The sequence below is a fragment of the Brassica napus genome, chromosome A8 (assembly GCF_020379485.1).
Source record: "Brassica napus cultivar Da-Ae chromosome A8, Da-Ae, whole genome shotgun sequence".
Classification (NCBI taxonomy): domain Eukaryota; kingdom Viridiplantae; phylum Streptophyta; class Magnoliopsida; order Brassicales; family Brassicaceae; genus Brassica; species Brassica napus.
Genome location: NC_063441.1, coordinates 20,773,292 through 20,800,634, shown reverse-complemented (window position 1 = coordinate 20,800,634; position 27,343 = coordinate 20,773,292). Strand labels below are relative to the sequence as shown.

At 36.8% G+C, this 27,343-nt stretch overlaps 8 protein-coding genes across 14 annotated transcripts; 4 read left to right on the top strand and 4 right to left on the bottom strand.

Annotated features, from left to right (window-relative positions):
* The first annotated feature begins 698 nt into the window (after positions 1 to 698).
* Positions 699 to 5,117, top strand: LOC106382305 (protein MLN51 homolog). 2 transcript variants are annotated; one of them, XM_048738176.1, is made up of 11 exons: positions 699 to 812; positions 893 to 1,317; positions 1,741 to 1,843; positions 1,979 to 2,175; positions 2,264 to 2,967; positions 3,185 to 3,287; positions 3,626 to 3,727; positions 3,918 to 3,973; positions 4,280 to 4,340; positions 4,575 to 4,708; positions 4,930 to 5,117. In XM_048738176.1, the coding sequence occupies exons 2-10, from the start codon at positions 917 to 919 to the stop codon at positions 4,600 to 4,602; spliced, it is 1,755 nt and encodes a 584-aa protein (XP_048594133.1). In that variant the 5' UTR covers positions 699 to 812; positions 893 to 916; the 3' UTR covers positions 4,603 to 4,708; positions 4,930 to 5,117. The 2 variants fall into 2 exon arrangements, with proteins under 2 accessions (XP_048594133.1, XP_048594132.1); XM_048738175.1 differs by having other exon boundaries at positions 1,976 to 2,175.
* A 549-nt stretch (positions 5,118 to 5,666) lies between these two features.
* On the bottom strand, positions 5,667 to 8,560 carry LOC106379901 (zinc finger BED domain-containing protein DAYSLEEPER). The gene is made up of 2 exons (XM_013819747.3): positions 8,055 to 8,560; positions 5,667 to 7,970 (listed from the first exon to the last, which is right to left on the bottom strand). The coding sequence occupies exon 2, from the start codon at positions 7,963 to 7,965 to the stop codon at positions 5,836 to 5,838; it is 2,130 nt and encodes a 709-aa protein (XP_013675201.2). The 5' UTR covers positions 7,966 to 7,970; positions 8,055 to 8,560; the 3' UTR covers positions 5,667 to 5,835.
* A 439-nt stretch (positions 8,561 to 8,999) lies between these two features.
* Positions 9,000 to 11,027, bottom strand: LOC106382304 (methyl-CpG-binding domain-containing protein 10-like). Its single transcript, XM_013822297.3, has 2 exons — positions 10,759 to 11,027; positions 9,000 to 10,203 (listed from the first exon to the last, which is right to left on the bottom strand). Exons 1-2 carry the CDS (start codon positions 10,819 to 10,821, stop codon positions 9,211 to 9,213), a joined length of 1,056 nt encoding a protein of 351 aa, XP_013677751.2. The 5' UTR covers positions 10,822 to 11,027; the 3' UTR covers positions 9,000 to 9,210.
* Positions 11,028 to 14,457: 3,430 nt separating this feature from the next.
* Positions 14,458 to 15,555, top strand: LOC125576971. Its single transcript, XM_048737536.1, has one exon. It carries the CDS (start codon positions 14,458 to 14,460, stop codon positions 15,553 to 15,555), a length of 1,098 nt encoding a protein of 365 aa, XP_048593493.1.
* A 585-nt stretch (positions 15,556 to 16,140) lies between these two features.
* LOC106382302 lies at positions 16,141 to 17,538 on the bottom strand. 6 transcript variants are annotated; one of them, XM_048738173.1, is made up of 6 exons: positions 17,388 to 17,538; positions 17,212 to 17,317; positions 16,798 to 17,033; positions 16,630 to 16,723; positions 16,476 to 16,545; positions 16,141 to 16,385 (listed from the first exon to the last, which is right to left on the bottom strand). In XM_048738173.1, exons 2-6 carry the CDS (start codon positions 17,214 to 17,216, stop codon positions 16,332 to 16,334), a joined length of 459 nt encoding a protein of 152 aa, XP_048594130.1. In that variant the 5' UTR covers positions 17,217 to 17,317; positions 17,388 to 17,538; the 3' UTR covers positions 16,141 to 16,331. The 6 variants fall into 6 exon arrangements, with proteins under 6 accessions (XP_048594130.1, XP_013677750.2, XP_013677748.2 ...); XM_013822296.3 differs by having other exon boundaries at positions 16,798 to 17,038; positions 17,212 to 17,287; positions 17,388 to 17,532; XM_013822294.3 differs by having other exon boundaries at positions 17,212 to 17,287; positions 17,388 to 17,532.
* Positions 17,539 to 19,494: 1,956 nt separating this feature from the next.
* LOC106379899 (ethylene-responsive transcription factor WIN1-like) lies at positions 19,495 to 20,757 on the top strand. The gene is made up of 3 exons (XM_048738172.1): positions 19,495 to 19,543; positions 19,678 to 19,764; positions 20,050 to 20,757. The coding sequence occupies exons 2-3, from the start codon at positions 19,685 to 19,687 to the stop codon at positions 20,570 to 20,572; spliced, it is 603 nt and encodes a 200-aa protein (XP_048594129.1). The 5' UTR covers positions 19,495 to 19,543; positions 19,678 to 19,684; the 3' UTR covers positions 20,573 to 20,757.
* Positions 20,758 to 23,665: 2,908 nt separating this feature from the next.
* Positions 23,666 to 25,028, top strand: LOC106379898 (glyoxylase I 4-like). Its single transcript, XM_013819745.3, has 3 exons — positions 23,666 to 24,116; positions 24,204 to 24,309; positions 24,627 to 25,028. The coding sequence occupies exons 1-3, from the start codon at positions 23,962 to 23,964 to the stop codon at positions 24,888 to 24,890; spliced, it is 525 nt and encodes a 174-aa protein (XP_013675199.2). The 5' UTR covers positions 23,666 to 23,961; the 3' UTR covers positions 24,891 to 25,028.
* LOC106380244 lies at positions 24,902 to 27,337 on the bottom strand. Its single transcript, XM_048738171.1, has one exon. It carries the CDS (start codon positions 25,666 to 25,668, stop codon positions 25,441 to 25,443), a length of 228 nt encoding a protein of 75 aa, XP_048594128.1. The 5' UTR covers positions 25,669 to 27,337; the 3' UTR covers positions 24,902 to 25,440.
* Positions 27,338 to 27,343: the final 6 nt, after the last annotated feature.

The window sequence follows — 27,343 nt, the reverse complement described above, 5'->3', positions numbered from 1 at the left end:
AAAACCGAATGGATCTTGTTTTATGGTATTTCGGGTTATGGGTATTATCCGAACCGAACCCGAATCTAAATGGATACCCAATAGAACCCGAAACATTCAAAATTTCCAAAAAGAACTTGTATCAAACATGATCTCAATTCCTAATATGTATTCAAAATATATTAAACATCTAAAATAATTATCTATTATATGAAGATTGATGGTTGAAGGTTGAAGTTTTTAGATTTGGGTTTTATTTTTCATTGAATAATGTTTTTCATTTCGTGAGAACTTGATTTTCGTTTCATGCTTTCATTTATTTGGTTTTCTTTCGATCAATAACTATGTTTACCTTTCACTTGATTTTAAATGATTACATTTGATGTTCCTTTCTTTTTTTTTGAACCGATTTTATTTATGTTTTGGTTACAAAATAGGTAGAAATCAAGTATTTTAAAACCAAAGAACCGATTTTAGTTACTTTTTGGTTACAAAGTAGATATAAATTAGGTACATTTAAACCGAAGAACCGATTGGGACCCGAACCCGAAAGTACATCGGGTTATACCGGTTCTTTGAAGATTTACTAAACCCGACCCGAACCCGATAGAACCCGAACCGGTCCCGAACCGAATTTTCATATAACCCGAATGGGACTGATTTTGATAAACCCGAAAAACCGAAACCCGATTGGACTAAACCGAAACCCGATTGGGACCCCGAATGCCCAGGCCTAGATAAGACTTTCACGACACATTTCGTAAAAGTCAAAGAGACCCTTCCGCTCCAGAAGAACGAACGATCGCCTCTTGAGGAAGTACAATAGGGTTTAGGTCAGTGATTCATTCTTCGATTACTCTTATCAAATTTCTTCATCTAGAGTTTCGATTTACGATTCCGCTCTCCTTTTCAGCTTTCTAGAGAGAGAGAGAGAGTTATGGCGCAGGCTGACGCAGGAGAACAGGAGTATGAGAGTGATCCCGAAGAGCTTAAGCGCTCATTGGCGACTAGGAGGAGAGAAGCGAGTGATGACGAGGACGAGGACGGTGAGGAGGTTAAAAACCAGAGGGCTGAGATTGATTCCGATTCCGGCCAATCTGATGAGCATGTTGATAATGACAACGATAAGAAGAGTGAAGATGGAGAAGATAGTTACGAGGAGGAGGAAGAAGGTGATGATGATGATGATGACAAGAGGAGTAAACCAGCAGAAGATGATGCGGCAGGTAATGTAGATGGAGAGGAAGATAAGGAGAAGCAATCGTCTGCAGTGCCAACAGGTGGAGCTTTTTATATGCACGATGACAGGTTTCAGGAACTGTCTGCTGGCAGAAGCAGGTACACACTCTTTTTTTTCACAATCTTCTCAAATGCAATTGCTTTTACCAGAGAGAGAGAAATAGACTGAAAGGTGGAGTTTTTATCATGTATGAATGTGTTGAGTAGCTGCATTTGGATTTGCTATGATAGATTTGGCCAAGTTCATGCTATTGGCAACATGAAAAAAGTTCTGAATACTAATCCATCTTCTCAACTGCAATTGTTTTTATTAGAGAAATAGATAGATTGAAAGGTTGAGTTTTTGCATTTGGGTTTTGCTATGAATGGGTTGAATAGCTGCATTTGGGGTTTGCTATGATAGATTTGGCCAAGTCCATGCTTTTGGGAACATGAAAAGCAAATTATCTCTTCCTTTCAACCATTTCTATTGTGGATTCATGGTAATGTCGATTGATATACTCCTTATTTTGGCTTTTATAGGCGAGGGCGGGGTGGAAGGAGATCGTGGGGGTCTGGAGATGAAAGAAAATGGGGACATGACAAATACGAAGAGATGAATACTACTCAGGAGAAACATCATGATGTACAGCTTCCCTCTATGCTTTCTTTTTAAGATTGTTTTAGATCTCTCTATCTCTTTCTTTATGTATATTTGAATATGTTTGCTTTTTTTTTTTGGTATTTATGTTTTTATAATTTCTCTTTGTATATTCAGCAGAAGACTCCTAGAGGCGGATTCAGAGGCCGCGGTCGAGGTAGGGGACAAGGGCGTGGGTACAGTAGAGGGAGAAGCTCTAACGCATCATCCAGCAATGGACATCAAATTTTTGTTCCTAAAGCTACCACTCGAGTGGGAGAGGCAAGAAAAGATGAGATTCCTCTTAGCAAAGGCAGTCAAGTACATTCCAGCAAACCGTAAGTTCTTCTTACATTTTGTTATTTTTTTTATAGTTGAGGGAAGGTTTTATCTCTAATATAATGGACTTGTGTACTGAATTTTTAGGCTACGAAATTCTCGTGGGTCACAACATTGGCATGAGAAAAAGTCACACCACGATTCACGGCGTTCACCATCTGCTCCAACTCAAACTGGGAATGAAGACTCCCATACCAAAAAGAACGTTGTTGTTTCAAGTCTAAGTTCTGCTTCCCCTCCATTTTATCCTTCAGTCTCGTCGAGTAACTTGGTACATGGCATACAAGTTGGCATGGAAAGACTCCAGACGAATGAAAGTGCAACTCCTTCTGGCAAGAAGCTTAGGAATACAAAATCCGTTTATTTACCAGTTCATACTGCGCAGACTTTTCAGCCCACGAGTCAAGTTAGAGGAGCACCTACTACTGGGAACGTGTTTTACCCCCAGTCTCATAGTCAGGGTGGCAAATTTTCATCCCCAATGCAACTCAATGGAGATTCAAAAGGCACTAGCAAAGGCTACATTAGACCTTCCGGACAGGATTTCGATCAGCACACTGCTGTCATCAGACCATTGTCTTCTTCTACCCAGAGAACTAACTCATCAGGAAATCGATATCTACCTGGTGAAATAGAATCTGCGTCGGATACAGGTGCATCGTTTGCTAAGGGTAAAGGGACTCTCCAGGCCACTGGAAGCGGCTCTTTGATGTTTAGTGGATCTCAAGTAATGGGGAATGCTGAAAGTCTGGCATCTTCTGACAATTCAAATTTCCCAGCCTTTCTGCCTGGTAAGGATTTTTGAAAAACGCTTTTCTCTATGCAATGGTCGAGTTGAAAGATTTTTTCAGAATCAAACCATGCATGGTTGTTGAACTGAAAGCTGTTGATACTGAGCCATTTGGCTTGGTTCATGAAATATTATTGTATCTGGTTACTATAATTTTTTCCCGTATCTGACTAGTTCTAAAATTAACGTATTATTTGCATGATTGAATTCAAATACAGTTATGCAATTCGGGCGTCAGCATGGTGGGGTTCCAACTTTTGGAATGGCTTTTCCCGGATATGTCCAGCCTGAAAATGGGATCGGAAACCCGGAGATGACATGGTATGCTTTCTCCTTCCCTTCTCGCTGAACTTTTTGGATCCTAGTTTTCAATAGTTCTCGGTTGTAAGAATATCAAAGATCTAGATATTGTGCACATTGGTAGCTGAGCTGCCATGTTTTTTCGTGATTTTATATGCTGTCCGGTTTAATTACCTTTGTTTGGTTCTGCAACTCTGCATGCTGCTAAGCTGAACCTACGAAGACTTAATTTCATTAGAATGGTTACTTTTCATTCTGAATACTATCCTGTTCTTATGCTCTGGGCTCTCCTTCGATATCTAGTTCCTGATTTGTTCGTTCTTCTGCTTGTTGTTGAGGTTTTTGTCTATGATTGGCAGGATGCCAGTTTTGACTGGACCTGGAGCTCTAGGGGCTTCGTATAGTCCACCATATGCTGCTGTTGATGGTTCTTACCAAGCACATAAGCCAGGATCCTCTAGGTTTAGAAAATAATTTGCCATTGTTCTCTTGTATAGCTTTAATAACGTAAAACCATGTGATATTTGTAAATTTTCATTCTATTTTTCTCTGATTTAAACTTATTGCACATGCTTGGTACATATAATTTATATTCTGTTTGTTGCAAAGCATGCATTTGACGCTTACTTGATAAAAATAACCATTTTGCAGCAAAGAGAATAGTACAAACAACCTTCATGACCTGGAGAAACCTATGGAAAGACCTGGTTAGTCATTTACTGGCCTATTAAGGGATAAATTTGCATTTATTGGCTTTTTGGAAGTGGCAAAGAGATTGGACCTTTTTCTTGTATTAAAAAAAAAAAAAAAATTCATGAAAAGCTATGTCATGGATAACTAGTACATAAAAAAATTATGACGGATATCGTTTTAACTTTTAAGAATCACTATCTCAAAAGTTGTTTTCTATTAGAATCACAAATTGGCCAATAAAGGAGAAGATTGGGCTGCTAATACGAAGATTTATTGTTGGGATCATTCTGTTTACGTTAAGCTACTTTCTTTGTATGCAGAGTTATCAGAGAGTGGGGTTTCAAAACGGCAGAACAACAACTCAAGCAAGCAGCCTCGGAGGTAAATTTTTGAAGTTAACTCGGACCTACTCTTTCATATTTTGATCACATGTTGATTCGGAAAATTAGGACAAGGTACCATGATGGATTATGTGTCCGGATTTGTGTTGAATAACTGTATTCATGGACGTGTGGTTGAATATCTCTGTAGGGTTTTACGTAGATTAAGTTTTGTGAAACTTGATCCGATCATGAGAAAGAATAGTTGCTTAAGTTTTCATTGGTGTATATGCAGGTACTCGAAGATGAGTTTTAGCAAGTGATCGCAGTTGCTAGAAACTAAGAAGACTCTTTGGCTCAGGGCCCTGCTCCATCTCCAAACTTCGTAACAGCACACTTTAGACTGCAATTATTCCTGAATTTTCTTCGGTAAATGGTTCAGAACTATATTCTAATCACGGGGGGATTAGTAATAGAGTAACGTGGAATGGGATTATGGGTGTTGGAGTGTGGAATGAAAGACAATACTACTAGCTAACAGTTATAAATGAAGTGGGTGGTTCATTATAAATCTATGGATATTGCATGTTTTGTTTCGTAATATTCAGTCATCTGCTTGTTTGGTAATCTTCATTTGACGTTATTTTCAGGGAAGTCGTTGTCTCAAGCCTTGGTCAGCCTGTTTTGTGTGTTCGTCTTCTAATTTTTCATATGTAATTCATTTCTGTTTCTTGTATAAGTCTGATAACTTATGGTTTTGGTAATGTGTTTTATCCGTTGTAGAACGCAGTTTCTAAACAGGCTTTGATATAATAAGAAATGGTTAATGGTTGTGACATGCTACTAAATGCCAGTTACATTTTACGAAGGTTTACAACAATTTTCTTGATTGTTATCAATCTGGGTCGCGTTGCTGTGAAATATTTGGCATTTTGTACTTTCTTCGGCTGTTGGTGAAACAAGGCTGTGTCAGTTTACGGGCTTGAGATGGTTTTTTTATCAAGGGGGTTAGGTTGCATAGCCGGGACGATGCCACTAAATAGACCGCAACTTGCTGGACTGGTCTGTATATAAGCCTGTAAAAATCACTCAAATGCCACTTAATATGCCGCGACATACGATTCCACTAGCTGAGAAACAACACAAAAAAGGAAAAATGCAGGATACAGAACCACCTGATCTCAAAAAGACAGTAAGACACCAGTAAACCAACTGATATGATAACATACTTCTGCTTCGTATAGTGGGATATTTATCTTTCAGAATCCGAAGCAATGATGTTGCAACTAGATTCCAAAACTTGCAGTTTAAACTTCTCCCTTCTACTTATTTATAATAGACCATTCTTTACTTAGAAAAATAGATATGGAAATTGTAAGAGGAAAGCTGAAGCAGAGACATGGAAGTTTATAGTCATTCATGAGATGAATAACAATCAAAGTCATCTATGCAATCAAAAGACAAATAGTTATAGTTAAAAAAGCAACTCAGATATGAAAAATTAATTTCAAAACTAAAAAAAGCGAATCCAAAAATTAAAAAAAACGGAGTAAAATTCATAATGTTTGGTTCTTGAGCCAGTCTTTGGTGCACAAGAGAGCCTCCAATGTTCCACGAGGAAGAGAGGTCCTATAACTGTCCATCTGCTTAACTTCTGTGTCGAATACAGACTCAGGCGAGACTGTACTGAATGGAATGGAGAGAAGATCAGCAGCCATCTTAGACAGTGTGGGGTAGTTGTTGCTGTTGAGTCTCCACCAGCTTAGTACATCAAAGTCTTCCGACTTCAGAACCAAACAGTCATCTAAGTATTGATCCAGCTCCGGTTTCATCTCTGATATTTCAATATCAAAGTCTGAAAATGAGTCTCCAACCGTGACAAGAGTAGACCCTTCCTCCAGGAGCACGTCATCCATAAATGTCGTGTGGTCTTGATACTCTTCACTCACATTCTGCTGCTTCTCTACCTTAGGTTGCGTCTCTTGTTGATGTGATGACTCTGTGGTTTGCTCTGATTGTGGACTTATCTCATCTGTATTAGCATCTTGAAGCATGTCTTGTTGGAAGTGAGTTTCTTCAACCACTTCTGTTTCCGCAAAGCCATGATCTACTACATAGGAATCTAGCAGGTTGTGTTCACTGTAGTTTTGGTACAGATCATGGAGGGCATCAGTAACAGTCTTGATCCACTGTTCTGCATCTTCACCATACGACTCAGTGAATGTTTCCTTTACATGCTGCATCTTGAACCGAGGATCTAAGACCACAGCAACCGCCACAACAAGGAAGCATCCTCTCCAGTACAAGTCGAATCTCTCCCTCAGCGAACTCACAACGTTTCCAAGCTCTTCTTCACCCATGGCGATGCGGCTAAGCTCTAGCTGAAGCTTGGTCATCACATCGTAAAAAGTATTTGCTGTCAAGCGTTTTGGCATAATCAAGACCTCACACGCTTCGAAAAGAACTTTCAAGCACAAGCAGAAACTCTCAATCTTCCTCCACTCTTCATAAGATATCGATATCTTGTAACCAGGATAACAAGTCTCCAAACAAGAAAACACTTGTCTATGCTCATAAGCCACCAACAACATCTTGTAACTCGTGTCCCATCTCCCTATATTGTCAATAACAAGATCTTTATACGGAGCAGAAGCTGGAAACAGTCTCTTCACCTCCTCAAACTTCTCTCCACAAGCGTCGTTTGTCAAAACATACTTAACACTGTCTCTCACTTTCTTTACCGGTCCTTGAACCTCCTCAGCCGCAAGTGCTTCTTGCGCCATACTGCTTATTAGACGAGCGTAGCATTCCCCCATCAATAACTGACCGTTCAACACATGCTGGTTCTTAAAAGACAAGAAACCTCTAAGATTATCAACGCAGGTTTTATTCACTTGTGATTGGCTGACAGTGAGACTTGAAACTTTCCCCTCTAGCTTCCATTCAGATAAGCAAGCAGCAACAGGCTGGTTCAACGCCACATCCGAATCAGGACAAGCCACAACAGCAACATTGAGAAGACGGCTACTCAAGCTCCAGTCTTTATCAACAAAGTGTCCACTCACAAAGGCGTAACCCACTGATTCCTTTGATAACCACAAGTCAACACTAAGGCTAACTCCCCCAGGAATCTCTCCAATAAACTCCGAAAGTTTCTGCTTTTCAGACAAGAACATGCCAACACAATCCCCATGGACAGTATCAAACCTTGGCATTCCAAACTGAGGACGAAGAGTCTTAACGAAAGAAGAGAAACCAGAATGCTCCACCATGTGGAGAGGGTAACCATGCATGATGATCATCTTAGCCATCTCATGGTTGCATCCATCTTGATCCATAGCGACATTACATCTCCTCTGACGCTTCTTGGGAGGAGGACAAGAAGCGGTTTCATCCTTCCTTTGAGTGATCAGGTTCGTGTTCGGGCACTTATCACAAATACCTAACTCGATGTGACGCTTGAGGTGGCTTGTCCCCGAAGCTTTGCCACCAGACATGTACGCGTAGGACTTGTTGCAGTGGTTGCAAAAGGCTTTAGTGGTTCCGGAGGTTGTTGTCTCGGTGGTGAAGTGGTCCCACACCATAGACTTCCTCTTCCTCCTCCGCTTGATTGGTTGCGTGTCGGAAGATTCAATCTCGAGATTAACTTTGTTGTCAACGAGCTCGGAAGAAGGGTTGGGATCCATAAGTCCTGAAACAGACAAGAGAACATCGAATCAGTTACAGACGCAGAGAGAGAGAGAGAGATAAAGTGATTGAATGAATGAATACTTACAGACGCAGAAGAGCAACGGCGGGAAGAATCAAACGGCGTGTAATGGGCTTTGGACTTGGAGGAAGAGGTTGGCTCGGATTAGGGTTGTGAGCCGTCGGCCTTTTTGTTTTACTTATATACTACTGAGTTAGTTAGGAAGATGGATTTGTTTTCTATTTATAATAATAATCCCTTGAATTTCCTCCGCCGTTGATCTACGGACCTTGCTTCTAATCTGGACCCTCTATGTCATTGCCTTAAATCATAAAAAGGAAAGGATATACAAATTATGTTAAGTAACAACAAAATATTTGTCAATATCCTTTAATTAATCTTTTTTATTAATCGAAAAAGTTAGAAAAGGTAAAATTTAAAGAGAGAAGTAAAGAACCGACTATTTTTGGACCAAGTAAATCTTAGATGTAGTCATAGAAATATAATGTGAGTTGGATTGTTTGATCTGCATAAATCTATTGGTTCTATATGTTGTGATGAAAAAATTGTTTTGGACAAACATCATATCTAATTGAGATGTATCATTCAATCATATTGTAAACATATTGTTTAGATTTGGTGTATAAGATTGAATATCTGGTAGAGTTGGCTGACATTCTTTTCAAAACTAGTTCACTTTTTTATCTTTTTTTTAATGATTTTTTAAGATATTTAGCATAATTTATACACCTATGTTTTGTAGTAAATCAAGCGAAATCATGTAGAGTTGTTCATTCAACAATTTTGCTAATTTAATAAAATAGATAATTGACCCTCCCCCACCCCCACCCCACAAAAATGCTTAACTAGAGGTTGATGGTTGATCGAAAAGATTTTTACTAAAGGGGGTGGTCTTTGTAATATATTATCTTGCTTTGTGTTTTTTACCTCTTTAAATCTTACTATGTAGAGTTTGTGTCGACTTTACCTGGCATCACTTTTTGATGCATCTATCTAAGCTTGATGAGAAAAGAAACAAACTAAATGCTTAACATAAACAAACACACCAAAAGTACAAAAGTACACGAGTCTAATGATAATTATGAACTGAACTACAGAGACGTATTAGTTCTTCTACAAGCACATACAACAACAAACCACTCATAATGTCAATGCTACTACACCTGAAATCAGAAAACAACAACAACACTCTTACACCACCTGTGCTCTCTCTACAGGTCTTTCAACAGCTCACGGACGCCGCAGCAGCACCCTGTTGCTGCTGAACTTGGTTCGCCTCTCCGCTTCTGTTTGTGTCTTCCCCCTTCACGTCGTTACTCTTCTCCTCGGATACAGCGGCTGCAGCTTCTGCCTTCTTCTCCTCAGCTTCTTGTACTCCATTCCCCTTGTTAACTTCAGCGTCAAGGTTAGGCTCACCATCTGTCTTCTTCTCCTCAGCTTCTTTGGTTTCGTTTCCCTTGTTAACTTCAGCATCAAGGTTAGGCTCATTCTTTTCTCCGTTTGCTTCTGCTGCTATGCTGCCCTTGTTCTCAGTCTCTTTCTCTGCAGGCTTATTCTCCCCATCAGTAACAACCTTGGAGGGTTCTTCAACTATTCCTCCACTCTCAGTCTTCTTCTCAACCTCAGAGGCATCCACCTCCATGGGCTCTTTCTTGTCGGTCACAGCTTCTCCCTCCTTGTTCTCCTTCTCACTCTTCTTCTCCACCTCAGAGGTATCAACTTCCATGGGCTCTTTCTTGTCCGTCACAGCTTCTCCCTCCTTGTTCTCCTCCTCAATCTTCTTCTCCCCCTCAGAGGTATCAACTTCCATGGGCTCTTTCTTCTCCGTCACAACTTCCCCCTCAGCCTCAGTCTTTTCACCCTCCTTGTTCTCTTTCTCGGCCTCTGCCACTTCTGCTCCACCCTCCTTCTCACCCTCCTTCTTGTTCTCCTTCTCAGCAGCCTCTTTCAAGTCCTTCTTAGTGAGAGAAGACCTTCTTTTCTTCATGTGAGGCTCTCTCTCAGGAGTTGGCGTTGTAGCCTTCACCTTCTGGCTGATCCTTGAAGACCGCCTTGGAGTTTCACCAGTTGTCCAGTCAAACTCAGAGATGACAGGGTTCCCAGGATGGGCCTTGAGGTACTGCTCAAGCTGCTTGCGTGAGCTAATCTCCTCACCCGTTGGAGCCATGAACACAATCTCTGTCTTCCTCGGTGTACCTGCTCTTTTCGGATAAAACTGAAAACAAACAAGCTTTACATCACTCACATAATACACAACAGCAACGTGTGACTTCTCCAGACTCATTCTATAGAAAAAGCCCCAAACTTTATCAACCAATCTAGGGTTTCAGTAGCATTTTCATTGAAAACCCTAATTTGAATCCCCAAGAAACTGCTTTAAGCGTTAAATTATCATCTTCTCAGATGGAATTTAACATTAAAGATCCAAAACACACAGTCTATAGAAAAAGCCCCAATTTTTATCAACCATTTCTAGGGTTTCAATAGCATTTTCATTAAAAACCCTAATTTGATTCTCAAGAAACATTAAATTATCATCTAATTAGAAAACTCCCACATAAAAATTAACATAGAGATCCAAAACCCACCTCAAAGCTTGTTATTTCATTAAATTTCCCAAAATCAAACATAAACCCTAGACCAAACAAAAGAAGCTAACTTGTAATAGAAATCTGAGCCGACAAAACAACACTCTTACAGAGACATCAATCTTGTTAGCAATTACAGCAGAAATTTCAAAAAAAAAAAAAAATAGAGGGGAAGAAGATACCAGTTTCTTCCATGAAGCAGGAGCTGGAAGCTCAATAGACACGAGCTCGTCTGTGTTCTCCATCTTCTTCTCTCTTCAACCTGACAAAACAGACTCTGTCTCTCTTACTATAAACCCTTCTTATCCTTTTAACACAAAGGTTACGACTTTATTTCCTTTCTGGTAATAAGAACTGCTGCGAGAACAACCCCTGTGACTAATGGATATGTTTGCGTGTCTCTTCTGTTTCTGTCTTTTATTTTTTTAATATTTATTTTTTTATCTAACTAAAAATGATTTTTTTTTCCTTTCACCACGTAATACACGAGAGTGTGGATCTGATAGGGCTACGTGATAGTTCAGTGACGGACCTGTTTGAGATAGACACGTGTCCTTTTAAGCCGACGTTTCATCGGTGGATAAGGTGTGTGGCATCTGTTTTCCCGCTTTCTTCAGATACAAATAATAAAGTATAATGGAGTATGGGGTTGAGTTCCGCTACGTGACCGATAGTTTTATAGCGAATATTCTCTCCTTTTGTTTATTCCCTTATTCCCACTCTGCTACTATAGTCTGCAGAAAAGAAGCCCAAGCTAATGGGCCTAAATATTAACCGGCCCATATATTATTTTATGATTTCTTTTTTTTTGGTAGGATTATTTTATAATTTCTTGTGAAAGTGACTTGGGTACTTTAGGGCATCTTTATTGGTGGGATGAAGAGAGAGAGGGAGAGAGTCCCTTATTTTGCTTTTTTTTTTTTTTTTTTTTTGGTCATTAGAGAGTAAGGGACAGCTCTTAATTAAGGGTTTTTCCCTTCTCTTTCTTCCTCGGTTCCCACCCCCTTCCCCTAAGGGATGCCTTAAGGGACCCCCAATACAGATGCCCTTAGAAGTTATTAGCCACAAAAAAAAAAGAAGGGTGCAGATTCTTTTGTAAGCATGTAATCTAATCCAATGACATAGCATTAGTAAGGGTTATTGATTGTTGTATTTTAATGAATTTGAAAATCCGAACTAAATCTAGTGTTATTGGTTCTATGATTTTCAAATCTGTATTAAATTATGTGTTATTGGTTTAATGATTCATAAATTCTATATCAAATCAAATGTTATTCAATCGTACGGATTTACTAATATATTTGATTTTATAATGTATCTGAATAGATTTGTTTGATTTTTTTTGTTAAAAATACAAAGATTCAAATCCGAGGGAAAACTTCCGGATTTGCGTATTTTACTTAGGGTTTGATTGGTGACATGTGGTAGGATTGATTAAGTTTGAGTTAAGCTTGTAACTCAAAAATGTTACCAATCATGCATTAAATTTATTTTTTTGATTTTAAGTTTGATTTAAGATGTGTTGTGGTTGAGTTACAACTTTGACTTAAACCCTTCATAAAATTGCTAACTCAAAACATAAACCTACATCAACCAAAATCCTATGTTTTAGGAGTTGAGTTACAAATTTAATTGATTTTTCTATTTTTTTTTTAAAAAAATATCGTGAACTACCACAAGAGAAAAACGTGAACAGAGTGTACTCTACCTAAATTTATGCTAGTCAAAGATTTTATAATCTTTCTTGTTCCTAATTTTTTGAATTATTCACGTTTAGTCAATTATATACAAAACCTTAAGCATAAATTCTATTTGATAATTCACAAAAAAATACCAGTCACAAAATTCTATATATATTGACCTAAGTTAGTGCAGTATCACGTCATTTTCAAAACCCAAAAGATTAAGGTCTGTTTTCTTCTCTCGTCCTCTTCTTGCTTGCAAATATATTTTTATGGTTTTACTTGAAGAAATCAATAAGCTTAAGTTGAGATTTTCTATCTTCTTCTTCTTTACGTGCAAAACATATTTTCATTTTTACTTGAGCTTTATATATTGTTTAAAAATAACAGAGTACCTTTTTATGTTTATTAATTTTTGTTTATTCTTTTGGATGAAGATGTCTAATAATGAAAATGTTGATGATGTTGGTGCTGGTGCTGAAGACGGCGGTGGAACTACTCGTCGTAAGGTAAATTTTATAATTGATATGTTAAATTTAAAATTATATGAAGTTATAATATTTTAATTATTTTAACATAACTATAGAAACAAAAACAAATTATATGGGAAGATGAGCATATTGGGATATACTTGGAGCTTCTAGATATTGAGTTGGCTAAAATTAGATACAGACAAAAGTTACCGAAAGAAGTGGGGAGAGAACGTATTTGTAAAGAATTTTTGGAGAAAACTGGTATAAGTCTTCCTTGGGATTCTTTCAAGAGCAAGTACGATACATTGAGAAATATGTATGGATCGTATAAAAGGCTCAAGAATTTTACCGGAGTTTCAGCAGATGATAATACCGGTTTCATTGAGATGGATTCCGAATGGTGGGACGACCGCGAAAAGGTACATTAGTGTATAGTTTTATATTTTACAAAAAGTTCTTGTAACAAACCTTGTTACTGACATTTATGTTATATACTTTGTCTTTGAGTTGTGCAGGAAATTCAATATGCAAAAAAGATCCGTGAAAATGGGATCCCCCACATGGAACTTATGAGGCGCATATTTGGACGTCAAGGTAGTAAACCAGAAGCTATGTACTCAACTCATGTGCAAGATGCAAAGTATGCTGAACAAAATGAGAATGAGCAGCTGGATAAGTCTGTTCCAGAAACCCAAGATAATGGTGGAGATGATTCAAATATCATTCATACAACTGACGTGCATCACCACTCACAAACCGTTTCACTAGACTCTCCTCCAAGGTCACCTATTGGTCCATCAAAGCGGTCAAACAGAAAACAAACACGTGTTGCTCCCTACGAAAGTAGTCGAGGTAAAGACGTATCCCTGAGCCGCGACAAGAACATCCCACGAAGAAGAAAGTCATTTGAAAAAGAGATAAATGAGCAGTTCAAAGAAATGATGGAATTACGTCGTTCTCAAGTTGCAGAAGCAAAAGAACGCAGAGAGAAAAATGAAGCTCAGCCATTTAAAGAAGCATATGAAATCCTGAAATCAATTCAAGGTCTGACAAGGTGGACAGATTTTTGGTGGTCTTGCATCAAAGTGCTAAAAGAAGATCCATTTGCCCGAGAAATGATTTTCTACAACGAAAGTGATCATGATAAGATTACATTTTTGGAGGGTTATACAGGATATGATCGCCATGGAGCTTTCTCCGGAGAACGTTTCAAGGCTTTGCAACATTGCCATGGTGATCCTCCAAGTGCCAACCGAGAGCAAAACATCACAAGAACAACCATGGAGAGTCATAAGGAATTTGGTGTCCCATCTAATTCAGAACTAATGTCATTGTTTGAAGAAATAGGATACAAACGTGGATTTGGGAATAATGGTGGTGGGGGGGAATCGAGTGAGACAAGAATTAATCTTGATGATTAAAATCTTATTTTAATATTTATTTTCAATTAGAAAAAAGTTATATTTATTTGTTTTATTTTAAGATTTAATAAATTATTATTTTTAGTGAATATATCTTTCATGATAGTCAACATTATTCTAATATTTTTTTCAAATCTTCTACATTTTTGCAGATCATACGATTAAATGAGTTATATTCTCGAGGTTTAGAAAATCTTACAAATGAAGAGTTGCTAGAGCTGTATGATCTAGAAGATGAAGAGTATATTGATATGATTCTACAACCTTTGATGGAGTATTACAAGCGTCATTTTTCCAAGCAACCAATGGTACTTGAACGGGGACTGGGTTGGCAAAATCTTGAGAATCAGATTCATAATAATCCAAACCATTGCATGAACATGCTAAGGATGCATCCAGAAGCATTTCAAAACCTATGCACAACGTTGGAGCATCGTCACAACTTAAAGAGTACTGATCATATTAGTGTTGATGAGATGGTGGCAATATTCCTCGTTACGTGTGCCCAAAATGATACACAACGGTATGTTGGGTTGTCTTTTGGTCGTTCCCAGGAGACTATCTATCGAAAGTTCCATGAAGTGTTGGATGCAGTGGAGAGTCTTGCATGTGAGTACTTAAAAACTCCAACAATGGCGTCGCTCCAGCTTTATCCACGTAAGTTACGAGAAAATTCAAACTATTGGCCTTTTTTTAGTGGATTTATTGGGGCACTAGATGGAACACATGTCAGAGTTAAGGTCGGAGGTAGTGATGCGGTTGGATATTGGGATAGACATGGACAAACAAGCTTGAACATAATGGGCATATGCGATATAAACATGATCTTCACGTATGCATGGCTAGGTGCATCTGGTTCTACACATGATTCATTGGTGTTGCAGTATGCAATAGATGGAGACCCTATATTCCCTAGACCTCCTATAGGTAAATACTATCTTGTTGATTCTGGATATGCCAATAAACGAGGATTTCTAGCTCCATACAGAGGAAGCAGCAGAGAAAATATCAGATATCATCTTTCTGAATTTGATGATGGTCCTCCTAGGAACAAAAAAGAATTGTTCAACAAATGGCATGCATCACTTCGCTCAGTCATTGAAAGAACATTCGAAGTTTGGAAAAAGAAATGGAGAATCCTTGACAATTTGCCTCGCTACGACGTCAAGACTCAAAATAGAATTGTGCATGCTACAATGGTTCTTCACAATTTTATCAGGCTTCACAAAATTCCAGATGCTGATTTTGAAGATAGATATAGCAGTGGTCAAGAGGAACAAAGACGACGAATCGAAGAAGAAGAGCTTAGTAGACTTGAAGAAGACGAAATAACAACTGATGGTCAATATATGAACAACATAAGAGATGAGATTGCAAACATGATTTGGAACGAACATTTGTAATTTTTTTCTATTATTTGGTTTTTTAATTTAAAGTTCATGCTAATAATATTATTTCATTTAATTTAACTTATTATTGATATTAAAATAAATATTATTAGTAGTTATAATAATACTTAGAAAATTATATATACTGAAAATTATTTTTTAAACTTTTATACTTATTTTTAAAAAAATATTTTTATTTATTTAAAATATAGCTTAATAAAAAAATGTTTATTTCTCTGTTTTTATATTCAATTTTTTATTCAGAACTCTTACTGCAACTTATACATCAAAAATGTTACCAGTCACAAATTTTAATAAAATGATAACTTTTATTTTTACTGCAAAACTTACTACATAAACTTACCGTTTTTACCACATACTTTTTACTGCAAGTTACATCGAACTATAAATCATATTGTAATTCAACTCTAATACTACATGTCACCAGTCGGAGCCTTAGATTTATAAATACTATATAAATTTCTAAATCAATCAAAATATATAAACTAATAACACCTCCTTAGACATCATCTAAATACATCACCTGGAGAGGTAGGATCATCGTGTAGGTCGGACCGGAGACAGTAAGACATGGTAAAATCCAGACATAAATCTTAAGCCTTTATAGATTGAAAGATGGTACAACAAGGGGATTTTCTCATTGACCCACATTCCAGGTTTTCCAAATGAAAGATGGTACAACAAGGTGGTTTCAGAAATCAAACCAAAACAGAAGAAAAAATCTGAAATGTTGGAACCATTGTGTGTGTATGAGAGTGTATCTTAATTCATCAGTCATATAGACCTTCTTGTTCCCAAACCTCCACCAGAAAATCCACCATTTCCTATTTTCATCAGTAGCAAATAGAGTTAACTCTCAGGGAGTTTTCCCGTATAGCATGTACTCGAGAGAGAGTGTGATTAAGTACACTTACATTGAGAGGAATAGGTTGGGAAAATAACTTGTTGCTCCCCAGCAAGCTATCGTACGATGCTGCGTCCCAACTGCAGCATATAATGGACATATACAATATGCTTAAAACAAACTTAGAAGAGACAAATAGTGTGTAGTGAAATGAAGCTACTCACTTGATCTTAGCTCCTTGAGTAGGATCCGGTGGGTTGTTACTACGCCTTTCCTTGCCCACCCAACGCTCCCGGGTCTGATTCCAAAGAAGAAGACCTGCAAACACTCACACACTTCATATATAACCGTTTCAAAAACACCATCAATGGTCTCAGCAACAGAGAAGGTACCTTGATTTACAAATTCAGGAGGGGCAGCAGCACCAGACTGAGAATCAAAAGTCTGGTTGGATGATGAGATGCTCCCCTGAGAAGGGAAGGTGGTGTTGTCCATATCAACTGTGCTAGTTGACCAAAAATCTTCAGACACGTTTGGTTTCTTAAACGTTTTAGCTCTGGAACTGAAAGGTGGATGATCCTTTAGAGTTTCAGTTGGTTTGGGTTCTCTGTAGCAAGCCAGGCAGCCACTGCTCTGTTACAAAACACACACAACTTCTGATCATCCTATTGGTTTTTTCAATTCAATTTTTTTCTATCAACAAAACAATCTTAATTAGGGTTTATCTATCATAAACCCATCAAACAGAATCTCAAAATCTGAATCAATCATAAAGCATAAAACAGAGATTGGAAGTAGAATCGCACCCCATCGATTGAAGTAAACGGAGCTCTGAAAGATCTGGAAAGGTCGAGACTTTCAGGGAGGGGGGAATCAATGATCCTTTTTTTTTCAAATAACAACAAATCAAACCTAGAGATAATAATCCAAACAACAAACATTGAGTGATTATAAAGTTTAGAATCCTATGAAATAAACTTACCTGGTGATAAAGTTGATTCCTTTTTTGATCAACTAGGCAACGAAAGAGTCCTTCTGACCAGAGAGAAGGTTATCGTTCATCCCTTCAGCCGTTATACGGATCCCCTCTCAATAAGGCTATTTTTGTCATTTTACCATTATCAACTCTGAACCATATTATTCGTAATTATGTCTTGTAATTATATTGATATAGTGTGTTTGGTGTGAACTGATAATTGAAAAGTCAAAATAATTGTGTGCCAACCCCACTCATCATACATGCAGCTTGTGATTGTAATTTTTGTTATCAGTTTCATCATTCTACATAACTTAGATTCAATGTCGACCATATGATAAAAGTTGATAGCCGTTCTGTTAATTCATTGTTTTTAAATAAGATAACACAACTCTCTTGATGGCTTATCAAGAGGCTAGCTGGTTCGAGATGAAGAAAAAAATGAAGATGGTGGACTCAATTGATCATGCAACCAGACAGTATAAACATGAAGCAAAAGCTGTAAGGGTTGAGTGGTCGATAACATGATATAAAAATTAGGAGATATATATATAGTCATATACAATACATGGACATTAAGGCATTCTCACAGGTACACGTGTGTAGTGTCAACCAATCATAATAAACAATGTTCATAGTTTTCTCTACAAAAAAAAACAAAACCGTTGAAAATGCGATGATGCACCACCAGTGTTTATTAATGGTAATTAAGCATGAAGATATTCTGTTTTCTTAGTTGTTCATCTAGAAAAGAATGCATATACTAGACCTTCTGGAAATCAGTATGGTCCATGTTAATTTGATCGGGCCAATTCGTTCTCATAGTTTTTTGTTAATATGGAAGTGATATACAAGAAAGAGGACATGAGAAAGTAGATGATGTAAGTAAATTAAACCACGTAAGACTCGCAGTTTAGGAATCTTTTCTCCAACTGAGAGCATTTGGTACTTTTGCCTTTTGACTGAATCACCTTCCGGCTCTTGTAGAAATGTTTTTTTTTCTTCTCATTCTTGACTTTGCCGAGATTCAATCACGTGATTTTCGTGTTTCAAAAGATAAATACGTTTCTTCAAAGAAAAAGATAAATATAAGTTCGAGTCAAAATAAATAAACTACAAATTATTCTCTTCAAAGACATAGATGACTGGAATATACATAACATGCAAGATCCTAATACGAGGATTAACGAAGACTATATATATATGGAACTGGGGGCCCTGCTTATATACATTAAGAGATAGATATGAGCTTGACACCTAAGCAGCCTTAATTTTTGGACCAACCCCCGACTAGTCAGTGCTTATAGGCGGCAGTGGGTAGTTGGGTACTGCAACTGAATATTTTGACAAAACCTTCTACTAATTGCATTGCACAATTTACATATATATGGACCATTTTTTTGTCCTTTCTTTTACTTTTAACTTGTGTTAACTTTATATATTAGCTATTTCCTCTATGTATGTGATGTATATCGCATGTGTTATATTTGATCGCGAGTGAACAACCACTTTTCTCAGCCCTTATTACGTGTTTGCTTTATGTGGCAAATTTTTTTACGATTGATTAATGTTCTAAAATACAACTTTAAGTTTATTCGCAGTTACGACCCAAGTAAGGCTTATAGCTTTGATGAGATCGATATATACATAAGATATATAATGTATAGTATTTACATGGGATCGGCTTAATGATGTTGATATTAGACGATGCTTAGTGTTTGTTGTTAACCAACATATTACGTATATAAATGTAACATTATAATGATGACGGGTCTTAATTGATCATAATATTTTGCAATTATTGACGAACACAAAAGGTTTATAATTATACGTAAGTACGAAGTTATATACAAATATAAGCAAGCATCAAATGAAACAAGAGAGGTAGCTATATGATGTGGACGATTGATTAGGATGTACGTAAGTATGCTAAAAACAATGTACACGGCCATGTGATACTTTCACCACTTGTGCCTTTTTCTACATATACACACATATATATAAACGATCCAACCTTTGAAAATTTAAATCGTTTTACCCTTATAACCACTCCCGAACATTAGCAATCACTATATACCAACAACTCCAACTAAATTCTCACACTCTTTCTCTCTAATAGAACAGTGATGAGCCGATCGATGAGTACGTCAAATGTAATAAAAGTAGGAACAAGTACAACCCTTTTTATCCACCAAAAGTTTAACCTATGTATATAAATACACAACATTACCATTTACCAAACATCCATATTACATATATTACTCATCATCAACCATTCCTATTTTCTCTCTGACAGAGTAAGAATGGTACAGACGAAGAAGTTCAGAGGTGTCAGGCAACGCCATTGGGGTTCATGGGTCGCTGAGATTCGTCATCCTCTCTTGTACCATCCTTCTTTCTTTCCTTTTTTCTGATTTGTTCATTTATTCCCTCTTTCTGATGCATTCAAGTAAGCAACCAACATACACAACACAAAACATATATATACATGATCGTTTTACTCATTGTTTAATTTCCTCTCTTTAGCTAAGACATGAACCTCATTTTAACATTTCTACAGTTTTTGCTACTTAATGCTGGTTAACTTAGGCTTTTTTTTTAACAAATGATTAATTTATGGCTTATACGGACTATATTCTATAACATGCATGATAAATGAAAAAAAAAGGAAACGGAGGATATGGCTTGGGACGTTTGAGACTGCGGAGGAGGCAGCAAGAGCCTACGACGAGGCCGCTGTTTTAATGAGCGGCCGCAACGCCAAGACCAACTTCCCTCTCAACAACAACACTGGAGACACGTCCGAAGGCAAAACTGACATCTCAGCCTCCTCATCATCGTCATCCCTCTCTTCCATCCTCAGCGCCAAACTGAGGAAATGCTGCAAGTCTCCTTCGCCTTCCCTCACTTGCCTCCGTCTTGACACGGCCAGCTCCCACATCGGCGTCTGGCAGAAACGCGCCGGTTCAAAATCTGATTCTAGTTGGGTCATGACGGTGGAGCTCGGTCCCTCCGGCTCAGTGGAGCTCAGTCCCTCCGGGTCCTCCCAGGAGCCAACTAGTACTACAGCTTCAAAAGACGATGTTGTTGGACCGGCCACTGAGGTTGGAGGCGGCGGAGAAGAAGGATTAATGGATGAGGAAGAGAAGGTTGCTTTGCAGATGATAGAGGAGCTTCTCAATACAAACTAAGTATCATTTGCTTATATTTATACTAATATACCTATTTTTATTGCTGATATACAGCCATAATTATCGTTTATACCTTTATATTTTACATCTCGTGTTTATATTTTATATTGTTTCCTATATTTTCTCATCTTGTGTCTAATAAAGTATTAATATTTGCAACTACAATCCTGAAATGACCTTTTTCATTTTGTATTATCTGTTGTCTTATAGTTTCATTCATATTAATAGTACATGTACATGATAAGTTTATTGCAAGAGGACATTATTTATAGCAAATTCCTAATATGGAGGTGAATTTATCTCCTGTTTAAAGCAGGCAGTACTCTTTCTAATTAAAAGTGTATTTGAAATAAACGACATCTATATAAGGACGTTGATTACTAAGTTTATCTTACTTATGGGCCTAATAATACTTGAAAAATTGAATAGTTTGTCAAATTAGGTCTGTAATGTATCATGGATCCCCACAATACACATGCATTTAGATTTTTGTTATTTTTAGTGGGCGTTATCTCAAATTTAACCTGTGCGCATGATGAGACGTGACAATAACATCTAATGGATACAATTCAGACAAATTCCCAGGAATCCACACCAGACCCCAGTAGAATCTTGTATTTTGCCGTATCTATAATCTTGAATGAAGATAACTGATTGTTTTAGCCTAACTAGTAATTTAATAGAGATAAAAGCAATCAAATATTTATTTTATTTTATTTCATGACCTAGAATTCACATGACCAGTACTTTAATCTTTATTATGGGGTATAAAACCTAGCTACACTCGGTATATAGTACGTATTATTCATTATCACTTGACCACCAAATGAATCATATATTCAACTTGCGTATAATGGTAGTACGTTATAAACTGCAATCGATGTATTCGCCAGCTGTAAAAAAAGATGCTTACACAAACAAAAATAGACTACTAGTCTAGCCTCTACAAATTACAAAAACGTTCATTGTCTAACCGAGTGAGGAAGGTGCATTAATTAAAACCAAAGGATTTTGATTGATCATAGTCGACGTATATCTTTCATTTTAATTTTGCATATGTAAATCAGTCATCAAATGTGCGCCACCAGATCGCATGTATAATCATATGTATATCGACGTCTAATCCTGACGTTTTTCAAGGACTATATGATTGTTATTTTTTGTTGGTAAAACGTTAAGATGAATATTTGATTGATCCACCTGCTGAATCAACGACCAACAAAACTTGTACGATTGATCATATACTAACTTCGTGTAAAATGTCCAAAAGTGTTGTACTGTTGTACCAAACGCCTAAAGAAAATATTTAGTGAAAATGGCGACAGTTGATTTATATATTTTTTTTAACCCAATGCATCAATAAACATTACAATGACACATAAATAAAGAAGAATTAATGAAGTTAGGATTCTTTAACTTTCAGAAAGTACACTTGAAGGTGAAGGCATAACGAGTTAGGTTAAAGAAGAGCTTCATCTTTCACTTCGACAGTAGCTTGTTGGTACTTGTTGGTGCTCATATTTATGACTTGTCCCCTACTTACTTTAAACTTTCATTTAACTATTCATACTAAAAATTTCATATCGTGGGGTTGATTAAAAATACCTCTTATTACATACAAATAGTGTGAAAAGAGGGAAAAAATGAAATAATGAGGGTAACAAGAAAGAAGAAGGTGGTGTCTTCTTTCTCTTGATAGATTTGGAACAGTGACACATTTCCTTTAACTCTCCATTGATATCGACCGTCCCTATTTTTTAACCATCAACATCTTCTCTCCCCATCTAACTTAACTATCAAGTGTATCTCCATCCAAAATTTTTTGGTAAAATTTCCATCTACATTATGTGTCTACTTAGTTACACATATTACACATAGACACCATCTTTTAAACTGTGGTCTCTCAGGTTCAACTCTCAAACTCTCTGTATGTGCGGTAGTATTGTGACTCTCCAAAAAAATCATAAGGGTTTTTCTTGGATTTAGGATATCGGTTGCGATGGGTCTATTCACTATAACTTTTTATCCAAAACAGTTCTTTAAAAAAAAAACGTTATGCCTCTTTTTTATCAAAAAAAAACTATGCCTCTTCAACCTTAGTTTTTAAGGGAGATTCCTTTTCCTTTCTCAGATCTTCAAGCTTTCAAATAAACTCTCTTTTTTTTCAGTTTTCCCTCTTTTCATTTTATTTTATTTGACATTTAAGAATATTTTTTTTTTCAAAATCAGTGATGTTTTCATTATTCTAAACAACATTTAATATATTTTAAGTTTTGTAACCAAACATATAATCCCAATTTTATTAATCAGTTGAATCAGTTTTGTTTAATAATATTTTATATAACCAAATGATATAAAAGTTAGATATTCTTAATCAAAGTGTATTAACCTTAAACATCAAATAAAGTGAAAAAGGAAAAACTATCAAAATTGTATAATTATTTAAAACATCTGCTCAAAAACAAAAAGCTAATAAGTTATTTAGACGACCAAAAATTCAACATCTTATTATTATTTCAAATTACCTTTAAGACATTTTAAACAAACATTTTGACACACTCCAAAATATCGCAAACAAAATCGTTTGCCAATTGGGACAGCCTAAAATGAGCTGGATACGGCAACAGAAGACCAAAATCTAAGTTATCAAAAAAAAGTCCAAAATCTTTTATACACAAGATAAGACAACAAAAGACTTATGTTTCGTAATTGCTGACGTGTCCAGAATCATCTCTATCGTATGCTTTTTTTTTACGTGTCGAACTCATCCTGGCAGCCTCAAGATCACAACATCTTCCGAATGAGGTTGCCCAATTTCACAGATTTTCACCAATTTCCTTTTTATATATGTCGTAGTTGTTATTGTGTATAGTAGCAGCTAGCTATTTGTTTGTTCATCACATTATTAATTAATTTTACGTATATCATCGTCATTTCGATCACGGGTTGCATTGATTTGACTGCATATATATTTCCTTTTCAACAGCTAGCACACATTATTATTCATTTATACTACGTACTATTGTTAATCATGTTGATTAGTTTCTAATATCCAAATCCTATAATGGCTAAACCAATTAAATGAGTTATGCAGTTATAGGCCTAATTTGTTACGTTATGAAGATTAAATTTCATAAAAATACATAATTCCATTTGCTTATAGAGGCCTTCTATAAATACACCAGCATGGTCAAGTCGTTGATTACCAGATAAGTTTCGTAGTTATCCAATTTAACTTCCCTCACACGACTATATATATATATATATATACACACGTACAACTACATATATTTCAATCTGCATCACCATCGACGCCGTTGTATTTGGGTTGTTTTCTTGTTGATCGGAGGCAGCGTTGCTTTTTGTTTCTTAGGAGTTATCTCGGGAAGATGAAGGAAAACGCAGGAAACCCTCTCCATCTCACGTCACTGAACCATGTGTCTCTCTTGTGCCGATCCATCGAAGAATCTATGAACTTTTACCAAAGGGTGTTAGGGTTCTTCCCTATTCGAAGACCTGAATCTTTAAATTTTGAAGGCGCTTGGTACCCTCTCTTAGTTATATCTGAATTTTGAAAGACTTTACAGAAAACTATAAATGAGTTTTAAAAATGTTTTTTTTTTGGGTCTAGGTTATTTGGACATGGAATTGGAATACACCTCTTGCGTGCCCTAGAACTTGAGAAACTTCCAAAGAAAAATGAAATTAACCCCAAAGATAATCATATCTCTTTCCAGGTTATTTTTTTACCATTTTTGTTTTTGTTTTTACTTTTGCATTTTAAACCCTAAAACATAATTTGGGTGCATACAAAGCTCTGAAAATAGATGTTCCCTTAAGATCAGTAAAAAGAAAAGTGGGTCCTTATAATTGTGTAATAGAACTCTTACCGAGGATTAGAGAACAAACCATTTGGTTTTGAGAATTGAAACATATATTGTGTGTTGAGAAAATGAGAAACCAAGCATACATTGTTACTCTGTTTTGTGCATATATGCGGCGATTTTTGCATATTTTAGTGTAAAGAAGAGACTTGTTAATTGTGAATATGCAGTGCGAAAGTATGGGAGCAGTGGAGAAGAAGCTTGATGAAATGGAGATAGACTATGTGAGGTCTAAAGTGGAAGAAGGAGGGATACAAGTGGACCAGCTCTTCTTCCACGACCCTGATGGTTTCATGATCGAGATCTGCAACTGTGACAGCCTCCCCATTGTCCCCCTCGTAGGAGGCATGGTTCGGTCTTGCTCAAGAGTCAAACTCCATCAGATGGTGCAGCCACAACCCCAAATTCAGATCAACCAAGTGGTCCACCCGTAACGATCTCTGTCTTTGTTGTCATCCTGTGTGTATGTATTGTCTACTTGATATTGAATGTAATGAATAAGAGACCGACGTGAATCAGTGGAATGTGAAAAGAGCATATATTAAAGAAAATATCATTTTCTCTTTATTGTTTTATCATGTTTTGTTTATGTTTTACCGTCCAGGGTTCTATTATTCAAGTGTTTGAAATAAAATTAGGTTTTTATAGGATGTTAGTTATCATGAATTTTAGGGTTTATGAATCATTTGCAAACTAACTAAAAATCATATAAAATATTTTGCTTAATTTTAATGCTCTTTTATTTTTGCGTCAGATCCATCGTGTTATATTCCTGAATTCACAACAGACTAGTAAAAAAATGACATAGATGAATTTATTCATTACCAACTAATTTGAAGCCGAAACCATATAAACCTATATATATATATTGTTTCTCTCTCGGTTAATGCATTCTAAACCGTGGTAGTTAGCGCATATAAAAGAAAAAGAAATAAATAATACATAAAAGGAGTAATACATACAAGTGTTTATTAACAAATAGTTTTAAAGCCCCCTAGAGAGCATGTTTTCGATGGATTCCAGACGCTGTAGAAGAAGCTGCTTTCTGAAATTTGTGATGAAAGCTTCCGCGCATTGGTCCACGTCCATTGATGCGTTCCTCTCTACCTTCTTATTCCTCGTCTCTGTGATCACGATGTTAGTAGTACCATTACCACTTTCTTGTGCCGAACTCATCTTCATAATGTTCCTGTTGTTGTTGTTCTTCTTCATTGTGGATATGTAAGACTGTTTTTGTTTCCTGGTTTGATTTTCTTAGGATGCTCCGAAACCTATGTATTTATAGGGGAGTTTTGATCATATATTTTCTTATAAGAGATAAGAAGGAAACGATATGACTTTTCCTCTCTATGGTAAACCATATTTGAATGTTGGAGGAATAAAAAATGGAATCTTGAGTTTCAAGTTTATATACGCGACTCAGAAGCAGAAAAACCATCCACAAGCCACCGCCTATACTTTATGCAATGGTGTTGACCAAAAGAGAGAGGCGATTTTGATTTTACAACTTCAGCTTATTTTTCGAAAGAGATCACCTCTCTTACATTGAACAGATTAATTATATAAATGAAATAAATGGATATTATTTTATTAGTAAATAATAGTATAATACATACATTGGCATGCATTAATCATGTTTTATTTATTATTGAAAACAGCATGGAATCTAAATATTCTTGCTTGGACGCAGTGTAAGAGATGTTGCCTAACAATTGAATCTGACTTTGTTAATTTGGAGAAACAAGGAAGCAAGATTCCAAAAAGCTAAATAAAATTAACCATTTTTTCATAATATTGTTTATTTTGTTTACAAGGCAAGAATTACGGTTTAAGCGTCGGAGATTAGCTTAACTCACACGCCCTCTCCTCCCCATTGTCACCGCTCCGATAACCCTTCCCACCTTATTTTGAACCAAGAAGATTAGTAAAATAACAAGGGTTAAGAAGAGATCATGTTGTTTAAGTTAGCATCTAACCTAACTCCAAACCGAACTAATGCATTTTAGGCAGAGCCCTCGAATCATTTTCTTTAACATACGTGGTAGGCTAATTTGACTGTGAATCATTTTTGTTGTTAATCAGATTTTATCAGCGTTATTGCATTTTCCGTATCATCTGAATTTGATGAAAGAAATAAAAATGAAAAAAAATAATAGTGGAGGAGAAGAAACTTGGTTAACAAAAAAAAAAATGGATGTCCAGCTGGGTACGAGCCAGCAGGCCATGGTGAACGTGAGTGACGTTGAGCCGTGATCCGTCCACTGCCGAAAGAGGGAGGTGATCGCTGCTCTGTGAAACCAGCCTAGCGCATTGCCCTACACTTTAGGAACCGCTTGAGCCAAGCCTTCGCTCAACACACACGGTTCACTCTCGGCTTGGACTGGGCAGCCCAGAACAGTGCCATAACAGATCCGACCTGTGGACCGAGCCAGTGTTCAACCAACTTGTTGTCCCCACATGGGTCACAAGCCCTTGTTACTGAGCTCGACGTGCAGTAACTGTTTGAAGGACTCATATAAACAACACAATTTTGAGTCAAGAAACCGATGTGGGACGAAATAGTAGTTTAGAAATGTTCCATACAAAATCTATTCTTACTTCTCTCTACACGTTTCTCCACCAAAACAACTCTTTTTTTCTTTCTTTTTGGTTTTTGATGGTACTTGTTTATGTGCTAGTGGGAGCTTTTCTCAGCTTTCATCTCTACCCTAACCTGTTTTCTGCATTTTCTGTAAATTTTCCGAAGATCATCATCACCATCCCCTGTTGCAGATCTCTGACAAACAAACTGAAACGTCTCTGAGAATTCCATTGATGGAGCACACGGTGATTCCAGCCATAAAAACAATAAAGAGAGATGGCATGAAAGGAGCAGGGGACCTTCTGA